We start from the raw sequence: 16774 nt of genomic DNA, 5'->3' as shown, positions 1-16774 counted from the left end.
TCAGTCACACACATAATGAAAGTGGAGAATATGGGTATCGAACTCATGCACATAAAAAATTAAATCATAAGCTACTGGCTACTTCAGTCACTAAGCAAAACTGTCTTGCTGCAAATTAAGTCAGGCAATTTTGTTCAAAAATAATGTTGTTGTACGGGTGACAGTTTAAATGAAATATCATATGTTATGCTCCACAGCACAAACCACAGTTTAAATCATCCAGCCATTATAATCTTGGTTTGCTAACAAAAACTTTTAAACAATCAGTACGAAATCTGCTTCATACACTTATTTAGTTATTTTAAGTTTGTTGATTGGGGCAAAGGAATGATCCATGGGAACCTGATTAAGCCATAGGCTAGGAGCTACAATATAGGAAACACTACATTCAAAGTTTTTATTGATACCATCAAACAAACTGCATATGCAGTCCAGTATATATACAAGTGATAACAGCTCATACTGCATTACTGACAATGTCAAGTAACACATAGATAGAATATTACAGATGAATATCAATGCAATTAAAATACTCTGGTTACAGGTCTGCAGTACAGAAAAGTTTTGATATGCACAGCACAGCGCAGTATGTACAGTAGCTGCAGTACCTGCAAAATGCACTGAAGTTAAATGGACAGGTGGTGTTTGAGGCTGGGCAGAACTGGCATGGCTCCTATAGTCATTCTTTAGGCACTGTAGGTTTGCGTTAAGCACGTGCATGCATGATGCATCTCTTTTGGTTAGATGAGCTAGGAGTTTTGTTCTGAATTTATAACTGCATGATGGATTGCATAAATTACTTGGGACAGCATTCCAAAGTTTAGCGACAAGAACAAAAAGACTAGGTCAGAGAACACTAAGATATTGTGCCCATCATGCACTTCTGAGACATTAGTTATTTGAATGTAGTGCCCATATGGAGTTTGTTTCATAGTTAGATTTGATGTAAGAATGAAGGATGTGGTGGGACAATTTGGGGGTTAGGGTAAGCAGTAAGGGACCAATGTACTTGTAGATAGGTAACTGAATAGCTCATCTGAGGGAGTAGTTGTGGGCTGTTCATGAGGAGGAATAAAGTGACATATGTTAAGCAGTTTGTAGTTCAGAAAGATATTTCTTCCCTGGCTCCATGGCATGAAGGGATGGAACCTTGATCATGATCCAGATGGTCACAAATCAACTAGTGGTTCTGGTGCAGCAGGAGCTAGGGAGGGGGGTGGATTTGCAGGCCTACCCACTCTGACAGGGAAGGAGGGAGTGTTTTCCTGTTGTGATAAGCACACACTGGGGGTGATGAGGACAGAGCCATAACCACTGGGTACAGTGCTGTTAACTTTGTCACTTGAGGGTGTGGAGCTAAATGACTATGTGGGCGAGGCATGTGATGTCATTAGCTCTACCTATTTAGGTCATACCAAACAAATCCCCTGGCAAGCAGGACTACACATGTGACACTGCAGGTTACTCTGTTCCACTTCTTTGCAAACTGCCATCAGTGCAGCTCAAACCTCAGGTGATGGCAGCAGAGATGCTTAATGGAAAAATGGTGCAGCGAATCAGTTGACTGTCAAATGGGGAACATGCAAATGGAGAAAAAAATAGAAAGATTTTTCTTGTGGGCAGCATAAACAAGAAGAGGAAAGTTGCATTTGAAGTGGGTCTATAGAACTTTTTTTCCCATATGACTTATCTGACTTGAGATATTAGCAATCTTGAGATTTTAGCAATCTTGAGATTTTGTAACATCTGTACAGGGTTCAATTTACCTTGGATTTAAGATTTCAATGGGTGTGGTCATTGTTAGTGAAGGGTATGCTACCAGGCCAAATTACTTGTTTGTAGGAAAGAGGTGGTATTCCTCATGTGATCTTTTTTCAGGTTTAGATGAGTTCCAAAGAACATATGTTTAGTTTGCTTGATATTTAGTTGCATTTGTTCAGTTTGGAACCAGTTAGAGGGGTTGCTGATGTCTCTTTACCCTCCCACTGTTCCTTTATAAAATACTTTTCCATTTTCTTTTTCCAATTTTCTAACCCTCTCTGATTAATTCTTATAGTTATCATGCAATATTTTATGTGCCTACTAATTATTCATTTTTAACAGCAGCTTCTGTTCTAGACTAAACAGAAAAAAACATTTCTAATAGAGCTGAACTTTCACTTAGGACCCACTATCCCTTTTTCTTTGCTTATACTTTATCGATCCCTGACAGATATAGCAGTTCCTAATCTGCAGTCCAAACTTCAGTTTAGCCTAACCCCATGCTATTACATTTCCCTCCCTAGTTATTTGCTCCCAACGGCTTGGCACTTTTGCTAATTTCCTCCAGTAGATTCCAGCCCTTTTGTGCCCCTCTTCTCCACCCCTACTAGCAGTCAACCTATTAGTAAACTCTCCTTTACCCATTCCTATGTTGGCTTCTTAGAATACAGTGGCTTAATACAGAGATTTGCTGTGGCAAGGGTTCAGGGTTTGAATCCATTTAACTTCGGCCTTTGTAGTTGCATTTTTTTATCTAACACTTTTTTGAGTTGTTACTCCTTGTGTCAAGAGGTTCCTTGCATTTTATTTATATATATATATATATATATATATATATATTTATTTTTTTATTTTTTTAATTAAATACTTTTAAGGTATGCTATACTGAATCTACTTGGTGTTTAGTATTTCCCTCCAACCCCATTATGTGCAAGTTCCCCTATGACAAAAGAAGCTATCCCTGATGGCTAGGGTTTCTGTCCCCATTCCAGTTATGTGCAAATGCCCTTACATCATGAGAAGTTATCCCTGGTGGCTAGTGTTATCTGCAGTCTGTATAGTTCTAGTAATCACTGGTGGCTAGTGTATTCCCCATGACTAATGTAGTTGAAGTAATCTCTGGTGGCCAGTGTTCCCTCAATCCAATGTTGCAGGCTTTGCATGTTAGTCCAGAGCTGTGTAGGCTGAAAACTTTGAGAAGTTGGTTTTAGCCATATTTTACAAATAGCTGCAATGCTGAAGTTTTGCTTTTTTATGTTCCAGACTAGTAACTGTTCTAGATTATCATTCAAGGATCCAATAGCAATAAAAGTTGAATACATACATCAGAATTATTTTTATAAGGCAATGATATAGATGGAGTTGGGAGTTGAATGATGGAGTGACTGTTGAGAGTGCTGACTGGATTATTTATTGTGGGAAAAGGTTGGAGCCAGGGTTCGGCTCAATGTTTTGAGATAGAAGTAACAAAATGTAGAGGGTAATATACGTTAGTTTGATTTTCAGAAGTTGGCATGTGGAAGTGTGGGATGCAAGTTAATCCCTCCTATGTATGGTAAGTACCATGAAACATAAAAATGGTAATGTTGAAATAACTGAGGGAAATACCAACTGAATTGGGGTGTGTGTGTGTGTGTGTGTGTGTGTGTGTGTGTGTGTGTGTGTATGTGTGTGTGTATGTGTATGTGTGTATGTGGTGGTGGTTGAGATTATGGTGAAGATGTGCTCACTAGAGAAAGGAAGAAAGGAAAGTTGATGTGGCTGCTGCTAAATGAGTCATTTCTCAGGTTAGGGGAGGTCATGGCTATGGTTATATGGCACTTATGTCAGATAAAATGTTTTAATTTTGTTTTTTCAGAAAGAGTAGCCAGTACATGGTGTAGCCATAAGGAGTTTTAAGGTTTGAGTAAAACATCTAGGAAAAAGAAAATCTAATAAAATCTAATGATTACTTGTGATGAGAAGTATCAGCAGAACATACTGTTACCAGTGGAGTGCCACAGGGGTCAGTGCTGGCCCCCCTACTGTTTGGTATATACTTCTCAAAGGTTCAGGTCAAAACTATGGGGTTGTGGCTGACCAAGCTGATGGAGGACTGCAAACTAGGTGCAACCACTGAATCCCCAAATTATGTCACTATACTCCAGGAGAGTCTCATGCAGACCAACGACTGATGTATTAGTCATGGTCTCATACTGAATGCACAGAAATGCATCATCATTCCATTCAGCACAATATCCTTTCCCACTATCAAATCATCAATAATACAACGAAGTGGTAAGGGAATTGGGATCACAAGTTGACTGCAACCTAAACTTTGACCACCATGTGTCTAGAGTAGTAAGTGTAGAATAGTGCGTGTCTGTGTGTGCATGTGTTGTACCTTTAAGAAGCATTTCAAGGTCAGCATGTGCATACAAAATAACAAACATGTGTTAGCTTCAGTGCCATTTTGAGAGTGCAGCCAGAGAGTGAGCATGTAGTTTCTTTATAAATTTATCTAAGTTATTAAGCCGCAATCCTGATGTGTTTGTACATAATAAAGCTGCTTGAACAGAACACATGAAGGCTCATCTATTTCACCCTGACTGGATGAGTGACAGGGTGTAAGAACCTGGATTCCTGAGACTGCTTTTCAGAGCTATGAGGTGAAGAGTTAACAGTGAAGGTAAACTAAGAGAACAGAGCACAAAAAAGGGCCAGAAATGAACCAAAGGTAATGAAAACTTGCATGAATGATTTATTTTATAAAAAAAGATAAAATGGAACATTACAAGGGTACAGACCACATTATTAAACAAGCAAGAGGCACAAAAGGTTTATTAATTAAATAAAATGTTTAAAATTAAGATATCTGATAAAACGATTATCAGAAAAACACATAAGGGATCTGGAATTACCTCAGAACTGCAAGATGAGCATGTTTAGAGTAAAATAAGCACAAGAAAAGTATAATGGGCATGAAAAAAGATTAAATGAGTAAAATGAATACAATAAAGGGGAAAAGGGCACATTAAGCATAAATAAAGCAAGGTGACTGCGTGTTTTTTGGAAATGTACTGTATTTTGACATAACTACTATTTTGCATTGTATTCAGGGCATAACTAGAATTATTCAAAGTATCTAAAAGTGTAAAAACCAAAAACAACTAGAATCCGGAAAATAAATCAAACAAAACAAAACTGAACCGAACCAGAGCCTCTGACGATAACTTAAAAGTTTTGTTATCGTCAGAGGCTCTGGTTCGGTTCAGTTTTGTTTTGTATCTCAAAGTGTATAAAGTGCTTACAGTGTGTACTTATTACTGTGCATTTATTCTGAAGAGTTTGTGTGTAAAGTGCAACTATTTCATAAGGTGCAGAGAAAATGCAGCCATTTCCAAAAGTTTCTTTTGTTGGGTGTGTCTATTCATAAAGAGCCACCAATCAGAGTGTTTTTTGCACTGTGAACGGTTATGTATCAAAGTACAACCATTTTGGAAAAGTTTCAGTGTGCTGTGTACTGTGTATTCGCAAAGTGCAATTACTTCAAAATATTTCTTATTCTCAGCTTCTTCTGGCTAGTTCGTTCACAAAGTGCAGTTATTTTAAAATGTTTCTTACACTGATAAGAGGTGATTTCTTATAGTACAGTAATTTTAAGAGTATTTTTGTGCCCGAGGCTTGTTGTGCTATTGGGGATAGTTAGAAATACTAGCATAAATTTCTGGCATATGTATATGTACGTGTGTTTGTGTGTACTTGCAAAAGCCTTCACTGGTATGTATTAATATGGCAAATGGATTTTGAAAGCCATCACCAGTTGTATTTGATCAGAATATTGAAGAGAATTGGAGAATATCTGAGCAGCTTATTCTGAGAAGGATGCCACACCAAGGCTCTCATTTTACTCTATGTCAGAGGCAATTGAAAGTGTGTAAATTTGTGTATGCATCAGCGGTATATAAGGGAGATGACGACAACTGTCGAGTTAATAAAGGACAGGCTTGGGTGTGGTACTAATAGTGCTGCAGTGAGAAAGATTTTGCTTCATGTCAGTGATTTAACTTTGAGCAAAGCTATTGAGATTTGTCAAATCCATGAAGTTACAGAAAGGCACGCAGATATGCTTGTAAGTGATAACAGCATGATTTCAGCAGGCTTCAGAGCAAATGCAGACAGCATGCAACACGTGGCTAGCAGAAGCAGGCCTAAGCACATGGCACCTGCCACCCCTGCAGGCTCCCCAGGTACAACCCGTAGTTTTCCAGTAAGTTCTATGAGAAGGACATGCTCAGTTCAGTACAAGGGTGAGTCAGCAAAACCCAAATCAAGCTTTATTGTTAACTGTCACAATTGTGGTACCGATCATGAGTCGTTAGAGAAAAGTGCTTAGCATTTGGTCAGCAATGCCACAAGTATAAAAAATGGAACCATTTTCAAATGTTTTGCAAATCAAGTAAACCTCATACAGTTATAAACGAGGGTCACTCAAAAAAAGCAAGTTGATCATATAAAAAGTTGCAATTCTACTTTCTACGTAGATGGTGTGTCAGTAATTGGTGAAAGGGTTCATGCACTAAATTTGTTGGCAGAGAACAAAGTGTTTTGTACTGTCCAGATCAATGGTAAATCCACCAAGCTCAAAGTAGACACTGGTTCAAAGTGTAATGTTATGTCAGCAGACACATTTACTAAGGTGAGAGCTGCTGAGCAACTTAATGTGGCCAGTTGTGTGAAACTTGTTGCTTATGGAGGTGAAGAAATTCAAACCGAAGGCTCAGTAGTGCTTTCATGTTATTTGGCTAGAAACTGCTGCAGTTTACTATTCTATGTAGTCTGAAGACCTGTGCAGTCATTACTGGGTCTCGCAGACTGTTTGAGAATGAATTTGCTTTCCTTTACCAAAGAAGTTCATCATATAAGCACGTATCCTAGTTCCAATTTTACTGAAGCTATTTTCTCAAGAGTGTGCTAATGTTTTCAATGACAAGTAGGGAAAACTTCCAGTTGTGTATTCTACGAAGTTAGACCCAAAGGTCAGTCCAGTGGTTCGACAAACAAGAAAGGTTCTGATAGCTATGCAGGATGAAGTCAAAGCTCAGTTGGATAAAATGGTACAGCAAGGTGTAATTTGTCCAGTTACAGAACCAAATGAATGGGTGTCGTCTATGGTAGCAGCCTATAAAAAAAAAGCTCAAATGAAATCAGAATATGTACTGACCCAAGAGATTTGAACAAAGCATTAAAGAGACCACATCATCCCATGTATACAGTTGAGGAAGTCGCATCCCTAATACCAAAAATCATTGTTTTTTCTGTCTTGGATGCAAAAAGTTCACTTTGGAAAGTGATGCTTGATCGCAAATCTTCACTCCTGACTACCTTTCAGTACCCCATTTGGAAGATATAGATTACTCACGATACCATTTGGAATAAATTCTGCAAGTGAAGTCTTTCAGCATGCAATGGAGTAAATTTTTTCAGGTTATCCTTACGCCGTAACAGTAGATGATTTATTGGTTGGAGGCAATGGTGAAGTAGAGCATGACAGAAATCTTAGAAAATGTCTAGACAGAGCATGTTAAGTGAACTTAAAGCTCAATCCTCTGAAGTGCAAATTCAGACTACCAGAAGTTACATATGTCCAAGCAAGCAGCCATTCTTGAGATGCCAGCACCGGATAATGCTCAAGCTCTACAATGTTTTCTTGGTATGGTCAAGTATTTAGGCAAGTTTATACCAGACTTTAGTGAGTTGACAATGCCTTTGAGAGCGGTAACATGCAAAAATGTTACTTGGTCTTGGTTGGAACAGCACCAGTGAGCATTTTAAGACCTTAAGCAGAAGATTGCCACCCCACCCACATTAAGATACTATGAGGTCCATAAACCATTCACTCTTTCCTGTGATGCTTCAAAATTTGGTCTTTGCGCAGTTATTCTTCAAGAAGGCAGACCAGTAGCCTATGCATCTAGACCTCTTACCCAAACTGAAATGCAACATGCTCAAATTGAGAAAGAACTTTTGGCAATAGCATCTGCATGTTCAAAGTTTCATGATTACACTTACGGTCAAGCTATTCAGATTGAAACTGATCACCAACTTCTAGTCACTATTTTAAAGAAGCCTATACATTCAGCTCCAACGAGATTACAAAGAATGATGCTCAAACTGCAAAACAACAACTTCAAAATGGCCTGTGCAAAAGGTAAAATGAGGTGAGGTGAGGTGAGGTGAGGTGAGGTGAGGTGAGATGAGAAGAGATGAGAGATGAGATGAGATGATGATGGAAGATGGCATTATTTTCAAAGATCCTAAAATTGAGGTCCTGCTTCCTTACATGAATATATCCAGATTTTGCATCATGGTCACCCAGGTTCCGAATCTATCAAAATAAGGGTGAGAGGATTAGTACTTTGGCCTTCTCTTGCAAAATACATTGATAGAGTAATTTCTTCTTGTTCAGTATGCACTAACTTGGTCAACAGTAGCCACTGATATATTCAAGTGGAACAATCAGAATTACTTAGTGTTGGTAGATTTTTATTTGAACTGGTTTGAGATCGATTTACTGCCTAATCTAACATCCACTGCTGTTAACCAAGATGAAACACCATTTCTCAGTCTACACAAAGTTATTTTTGACAATGGTACCCAATTTACTAGTCAGTTGTTTCATAAATTTGTAAAAGAATGGGACTTTCTACATGTTACTAGTAGTCCACAATATCCACAGTCAAATGGACAAGCTGAACATGTAGTACAGAGTGTAAAGCAATCACTAGAGAAGTCAAAGCGTGATAACACCGATGTCTTTCTGAATTTACTCAATCTCAGAAACACAGCCTGTGACGACATACTTGGTTTGCCTGCTCAGAGACATCTATCTAGGCAAACCAGAACAACATTGCCTATCAGTTCCAGTTTGTTGAGGCCTAAAGCAAACAACCACCGAACAATTAGAGCCCATCTATTTAGAAAGTGTTATTTCCAGATGTCCAGCTATGATAAATCGAGTGGATTTCTTCATCGATTGAAAGAAGGAGAGACAGTGAGGATACAAACGGTGAAAGGTTTTGACCGGATTGGTCAAGTAACAGGTATATGTACCGAGCAGAGACCCTGCTTTATAGAATCTAAGAGTGTGGAGTAAAAGAGAAATCGAAGAAATCTTCTTCCTGTATCAGAATCGAAATCACAGCATTGTTCCGTGATACAGACTCTAGATCTTAGAGCAATCCAGACAATGTTCCTGTTGCAGAATGTTTAGCTTCTACTTCCATTCCTGATGTCCCCAGTGTTGAACATTCAGCAGAGACAGTCCCAGTTGCTAGACCCAATTCTAATTTCTATGTCACATGATTTGGTCGTATTCTCAGACCTAGTGTGAAATACACAGCAACCTGGACATAATTGTCTATATGTACTTATTTCTGTATAATTGCATGAGAAAGAATTATTTGTGTTGTCTATTGCATGACTCATTTCTCAAACAGGGAGGATGTAGAATAGTGTGTGTGTGTGTGTGTGTGTGTGTGTGTGTGTGTGTGTGTGTGTGTGTGTGTTGTACCTTTAAGAAGCATTTCAAGGTCAGCACATGCATATAAATAGCAAGCACATGCTAACTTCAGTGCCATTTTGAGAGTGCAGCCAGAGAGTAAGCATGTGTGAGTGTAATAGCTAGTTTTTTAAGTTAAAGTTATTAAGCCTCAATCCTGATGTGTTTGCACATAATAAAGTTTCTTGAACAGAACCCATGAAGGCTCGTCTATTTTATCCTGATGGGATGAGTGACAATACAGAAGGCTTTCTACATAGCACACTTAATTAGTAAAGGTATTGCCTGAAGAGCAAAAGAGGTTGTAACCCCTCTAATACTTGGCACTAATCCAGACCATAATTGAGTAGAATGCCCCATTTGGCATGTACCGTACAAAGCACCTGCAGCAACTGGAGAGACCTCAAAGGCTTCTAACAAAGAAATTCAAGGGGCTCCAGCACATGCCTTACACAGACTGATTAAATTCCTTGTCACTATAATCTGTGTCATATAGACTTCTTAGGGGAAATTTATGCCTGGCCTACACAGCAATCCAAGAACCAAACCCAATGAACTTGCTGCATATGAGTAAATTAAATGGTATTAGGACTATCAATTCCAGGGACCTAAATATGGCCTGTGACTTATGTAGGACATACTGGCGATTTATCTCTCAGCAACTGCCGAGTCTTTGGAACAAGCTACCAATTCATGTGAAACAGAGCACCAATATGACACTGTTCAAGAGGAACCTGGACGAGTGGCTGGGGCACCATAAATTCTTACTGGGGATAGCACCCATAACCCTCCTGGACATGGGCAGTCATCACTAAATGAAATCTTGGGTATTGACTAGTACTTTTATGATATTACATTGGGGTGAAACAGCTAGGCTTAAAATGACCTCAGAGTTAATATCCTAGTAATCTCCTATAATCCTATATGATGAATAATATAGTTTTTCATGTTCAGTTTTATCTAGAATGGATTTTAAAAGTAAATGTCTGTTGTTAAATGTTTTGGGGACTAGAAGTATGTTGGGGAAGAATTAATGATGGCAGAAGGGATTTAAAAAGGATATATTAATTCTTAATGTTTTGGGACTAGATGCATTTGTATTGAGGAAGAAAAGACAGCATTAGCTGTAGAAGAAAACAATTTTATTGAGAAGTAAAATATGTTTTAGCTGAAAAAAGTAATTTGCTACATAAAAGTATTTCTCCCAACAGTTATTTTTGCTGTGATTCAGTTGAAAAGCCTGTTGGTCATGTTATGGAATGCTGCATTAAAATAAGTTATACACCTTTAAGAAGGAAATATTTTGTGTGGAGCATGTGGGGATAGAGGTATTTATTAGCAGATAATGGTGGGTTGGGGAGGAATGGTGGCAGAAGCAGGCTACCAATGGTAGACAGCACAAATCAGTCAATCTGTACATGCAATTAAAACATCAGTCTCACTGGAGTGGCATTTTTCTTTGCAATACTTTGCTTAGGTTTAAGCAGTGATAAATAATAAAGAACAGGAGAAGAATAAGATGTCTACTGAAATTTTCAATCAGAGGAGGTTAGAAAAGACTGGGAATAGAGAATGGATAAGCAGTTCACAAAAACAATGCAAGGACATATGTACGGCTCCCAAATATGCAACAAACTCTACAAGATTTATGATTTTTGCTTGGAAGTGTTTGGATAGGTATTTTTATACTCCAAGCAGACTCCAAGAATTTTTCCTCAGGTAGATAGTAGTTGTTGGAGGTTTGATGGGGAATAAAGAGGTAACTGGGAACATACGTTTTGGGAGTGTAATGAGTTGGCAGACTTTAAAAATTCCCTACCGAGTATTCTGTCACAAATATTGGGGGAAGCAAATGGGTGCAACTAAGGAAATTATTTTTTTTTAGTTGGAATATGGGATCTGAATTTCCTAGACATAGTAAGGCCTTGTTAAGTTTAATTCTGGTGGCTGCCCAAAAAGCAATTATTAGAAAATGGAAAACCAAGTCTAAACCAACTGTATTTGAAGTGGGGAATATTGTAAGAGATAAACAAACTGAAAGTCAGATCTTCAGAAAAAGGTAGGAGCAAATTACATAGAAAAATGAAAATTGTGGGAATGATATATAGAGAATATTGTTTTACGAGAAGGTAGGAACTGATAAATTTATGTAATGTTGGATTGATGACAAATGTATAAAAGAATATGATGTATACAGTGTTTGTAACTGAACATGTTAACATAGTTTATTTTCTTTTATATAAATGCAGATTTGCCCATGTCTTAAGTGATAATTCAATAAATGTGTTAAAAAAAAAAGATGTCCACTGAAGCTTTTGGCATAACATTTGAAATGTAAGTTAAAGACAAAGTGCTGTAAAATGACTCCTACACTTTGGTAAAGATGAGGAATCTCTACAATAAGTAGACTACTTCAGCTTAGTCTTCATGTCTAAGGTCCTTTAAGACTGTGAACCCAAGTTAAGTGAACAGGGAACGTAATGCATACATACAGCAAGGGGAACTGAGCAAAATACTCCACTCCCCTTTGTAGTCATATCCTTGCAAGATAAAGGAGGGGAATGCACCCACATATAAAAGACAACACCAAGTCAGGAATGAAAAACAAAATACATTTTAAGTGGTTTTGCATTTGCAAACTAACAAGCACAGAGGAGGAGCTACTCACAAATATGGCACTTTAAGTGGAGTCTTTTTAAAACGAGTCTACTGGTAGAAAAAATGGAATAAAGTAAAATGAGTCGTTGTGGTAAAATTAAAATATGACTTTATATATGACATAACTTCTAAGTTCCATTTCTCAAAAGAAGTGGTTTAAAATAATCTGTTTTGCATACTCAAAAATTATCACATCAAAAGATAAATATATAAAAAAACTCAAAACATCTAAAGCAAAAACTATCACAAAAAGAAAAACAAAGTTTCATTTTGCAATTGGATCACCAAAACCCCACCACACATTCAGACCAAACTTGTCTGAATAGTGGTAGTGTTGTGGAAAGGGTTTTTGAAAGGTAAGGTGCAGAGTTAGAGGCAGGGTTAGAGTTAGCAGGTATGATGACCGTAACACTAATCTTGTATCTTTTCTTTAACATGACCACTATTCAAGACAGTTTGGACATGCACACATATGCACTACTCTACATCTACACCCTCACTTAATCTTATTCTAACTCTAAACACAAGAATGGAAAAAGGAGATTCTGCCGATAGGGGTGACTACAATTGGGAGCACAGAGAATAAACACTAGAGGGCTGGAATTTTGTGGAAACAATGCAAAGGAACTAAAGTTTTAGGAGCAAGTAATTAGAGAGGGAAAGGTCATAGAATAGGTAGATGCAAATAATTCATTTGAACTGCAGTCTAGAGATTGCCCTCCCAGTCAAGGATTGGTATCAGAGTATAGGCAAAGAGAAATGTATAAGAAGATCCTAAATGAAGGACCAGTCCAGCACTGGTAGAGATTTTAGTAGACTCTAAAACAGAAGCTGCTGTTAAAAAAGCGATAATTAGTAGGGCATATAACATATTGCATGTTAACTACAGGAATCAATTGGGACGTTAAGAGACTTGATAAGCAATTCACAAAGAAATAATGGGGGATATATGTATGTCTCCCAAATATGCAAAAAAAGTCTAGAAGATTTAGGATCTTTGCTTGGAAATGTTTACATAGGTATTTGTATACCCTAAGTAGACGCCAAAGAATTTTTCCTGCGGTAGACAGCACATGTTGGAGGTGTAATGGGAAAGAAAGAGGTAATTGGGAACATATTTTTTAGTAGTGTAATAAGTTGGCAGACTAAAATTTACCTGCAATCTACTCTGTCAAAAATACTGGGTAAGCAAATTGGTGCAACTAAGGAAATACTTTTTTTGAGCTGTAAGAGAATCGGAATTGCCAAGACATAGTACGGCCTTGCTGAGTTTAATTTTGGTGGCTGTCAGAATGCAATTCCTAGAAAGTGGAAATCAAAGTCTAAACCAACTGTAGTAGAAGTAGTGAATATAGTAACAGAGACAAAAGAACTGGAAGTGGGATCTTTAGAAAAGGGTAGGAGCAAATTACATAGAAAAAAATGGAATTGTGGGAACAATACACGGAGAATAATGTTTTGGAGAAGAAATCAAGTTTAAGGGAAGGCAGGAATTGAATGAGCTACGTAATATTTGACTGAAAATTACTTTATAGATAAGTGATGCATAATGTTTGCAAATTAAAATATGTCCCTATGGATTGTTTTCATTTACATAAATGTTTGACTGCCTATGTCACAAATGATAATTTAATAAACATGTTTCTTCTTAAAAAAAAATAAATAAAAAAATCCTACTCTAACCCCAGCCTGCCTTTAGTTGCACAAATAGTCCTAACCCCTAGTGTCAAAACCTTAAGAATATAATAGTTTCCTAAATCTACACTTACCTTATTCGCAAACATTCTCTGTACTATTAATCCAAAATCTTAAATTCTCAATTAATCAAACACTCAACTGCATTTTAGTCATTCACCCTTTCTACTAGATGATTTACCACATAACAACATAACATTTATATACATGCGGTATCACATTGTAGTCATCCTTGAATTCTGACAATGTGGGAAACTTTCTAATAGTTCTGCCTGGTGTAACTTGTTATCTCTGACTGAGTGGTGCAGAAACTTACCTGAACTGTGAGACCGGTGATGTGCTGTAAGTTGGAGAAGTGCTGAATGTACCCTCCAAATCCAACCATTCCAATGAGCCACTACCCAATAGGGAAGCTTCACTGTTCTAGAAAACAAGCACCAAGTTTGTAGTTAGCCAATGCAATTAGTGCCTACTAAAAAAACTATGTATGCATGGAAAAGCGTGGCATTCATTTATAAACAGGAAATACCACTAGAAATGCAACTGTGCAAACACCTTGAAGGATCACATTTTGTATGCATATTTACAACACATTTTTGTTGATGACATAGGTGCAGCAGTTAAAAGTGAATAATTTTAGGTATAAACTAGATACTTTTACCTTGACACAGATTACATCAGAAACTGCAGAAAGCACAGTTTACGTATAGATGAACATGGGCACAGGAGCCACATAATTCAGCAATGTGGTCAGCTGGCTATAGAGGAAAAATGCCCACTGAGCAAAACCTGTAGGTCATCAGCAGTCAGGCCACTAAGGGATATTACTTTGACAGGCTGATAACCAACAACCATTTGGACACCAGCTGCAGCCATCTGACGCTTGATATTTGTACTGTGAATTAATGAGCCTGCACGCTTCTTTCTTGCACTGAGGAATAAGCAGTGATACAATGTAGGCTAAAAGCTGAAGATAATTGTCCATATCATCTGTAACAAAAATAAACTACTCTACTGGCCACACAGGGTGGCTTCTTTTCTGCATTCATAAAAGAAACTTTCCGATATATTTGCTCATAAAACTTAGTAGTACCAAATGTACACAATTTATTTACTGACAAGAATATTATGTCCCATTACAGTATTACTACCTCTGCTTAATATATACTTAATATCAGTATAGCAGCAGTGACCAAAAAGCTGATTCACTTACATTTTTCAAATTAATAGTAACATCAACAACACATTGAAAATTTGCCTCCACCAAAGTCATTCCATGTATCATTTGCAAAAACAAAAAAAACAAAGACCCAAGTAGATAGCAATCTTTCCTTTGATAATCACATTGCCAAAGTGGTTAGAAAATCCTTCTATGTGGCCCACCTAATCACAAAAGGGTTCACATCCAGATCAAAAGAGGTCATTGTGCCCCTCTACTCATCACTCATCAGACCCATCATAGAGTACAACGCCCAATTTGGGATGTACCTTGCAAGACACCTGCAACAGCTGGAAAGACCACAGAAGCACCTCACCAAGAGGATCACTGGCCTCAAACAGATGCCCTATGCAGCTCGACTGAAGAAATGCCAGCTGTACTCGGTTGCATACCGCCTACTCAGAGGTGATCTCTGCCTGACATACAAGGCCATGGCCAACCCAAAACTGATGGACATGCTCCAACCTAAAGAAAACCATATCCCCTCGAGCCACATGCTCTAGGGATCTAAACCTCACCACAACGATAAATAGGACGTGCTGGATGGATAGATTCCTGTCCCGGAGACTTCCCATGCTTTGGAACAAGATTCCAATCTACATTAGGCAGAGCTTCTCGCTAACACTCTTCAACAGAAACCTTAACGAGTGGATGGGAAACAGAAAGTTTACCCCGGGGATCACTTCAGTGGCTCTGTTTGATAGAGGCACAGGGAATTAATGTAAGGGGGTGGCGAAAGCTAACACATTCTGGCTAGGCTTATAAATGTTTTCGGGCAGATAGCATATTACCTACCTATGAACCTATAAAAAAAAAATCTTTAACAGAGTTACTTTTCCATGCAAGAAATGCAGGCATATCCAGTCAAGACAGGCCCACATTTCATAAATGTCTCACAGCAACAGTTTAGTTCAGTACACAGATATATGTAATGCAAAAGGTGCTCTTTTGGTATGTTACTTGTGTTGCCAACTAAACTACCAATAAAACTAAAAATAAAAAAAATAATATAACAGCACTCAAGATATATTAATAAAATATGTTTATGCCACTGGTCAGCTTGTAGTAAATCAGAGTTTAACGATGTAATACTTATTTTACTTCAACTCATATTGACTTTTGAAAAGGGTGAGGATGTTAAAACGATGTCATGGATTCAAGAAGCATTTCTCATATTAAATTACGACACACTTCATCCAAAGAAGTTAAATAAGGAGTTAAACTAGGCAATATTTAGAAATGTTGGTGCCATATATTTGTATTGGTTGACTCTGCTTTTTTGAAGGGGATATGGACGTTTTCAGCAATGCAATATTTTATACATGGATTTTGTGCATACAGCTGAGAGCTAAATGAATAACTTGCTTAATTATGAGAAAAAAAGTATTTTAAGTACCATTCAAAGGGCTAAAACCTATATATTTTCATATGTGCAACTAGATAACATAATTGGCTGCTTTGCTGCAACATATTGAGGCAATGAGTTTAGAATTTTGGTGTACAGGTTGCTGTTGAGTAGAACAGAAATTGTGGTTGAGCAGTCTAGCATTATTTTCTACATACAGTACTTAAAATAAAAGTATCTTACATGAAATCATAGCAGAAAAGGAAATAAATCACTAATATGCAACTACCTACCATGGATGGGATCCACAAAACTTGACATACAAAAAAATACATTTTGTACACATCGCGTAACTGTGTTACTCATTATGGGGATTTATGACATTTGTTAAGAGCAGTGTAAGTTTAGAACATACTGTACGAGTCTGAAATAAAGTACGAGAGTCTGGTGCAAAGTGTGAGATTCAGAAAGTCTGGTATACAATGTGCGTATTTTGTACAACCTGGTTTAATTCAAATACATAAGAAAGATTCAGATACAAGATACTTGTACATAC

General features: G+C 37.6%; 1 protein-coding gene across 1 annotated transcript in view; it reads right to left on the bottom strand.

Moving 5' to 3' along the window:
- Positions 1-16774, bottom strand: part of STARD9 (StAR related lipid transfer domain containing 9) — a 1457104-nt gene that overhangs the window by 402208 nt on the left and 1038122 nt on the right. The window contains exon 20 of the mRNA XM_044073541.1: positions 13971-14077. Within this exon, the coding sequence (XP_043929476.1) occupies positions 13971-14077 (107 nt within the window). The remainder of the gene's footprint in view (positions 1-13970; positions 14078-16774) is intronic.

Source organism: Protopterus annectens, chromosome 6.part0 (assembly GCF_019279795.1).
Source record: "Protopterus annectens isolate FY-2018-M chromosome 6.part0, PAN1.0, whole genome shotgun sequence".
Classification (NCBI taxonomy): Eukaryota; Metazoa; Chordata; order Ceratodontiformes; family Protopteridae; genus Protopterus; species Protopterus annectens.
This window is presented reverse-complemented; position numbering and strand designations above follow the sequence as displayed.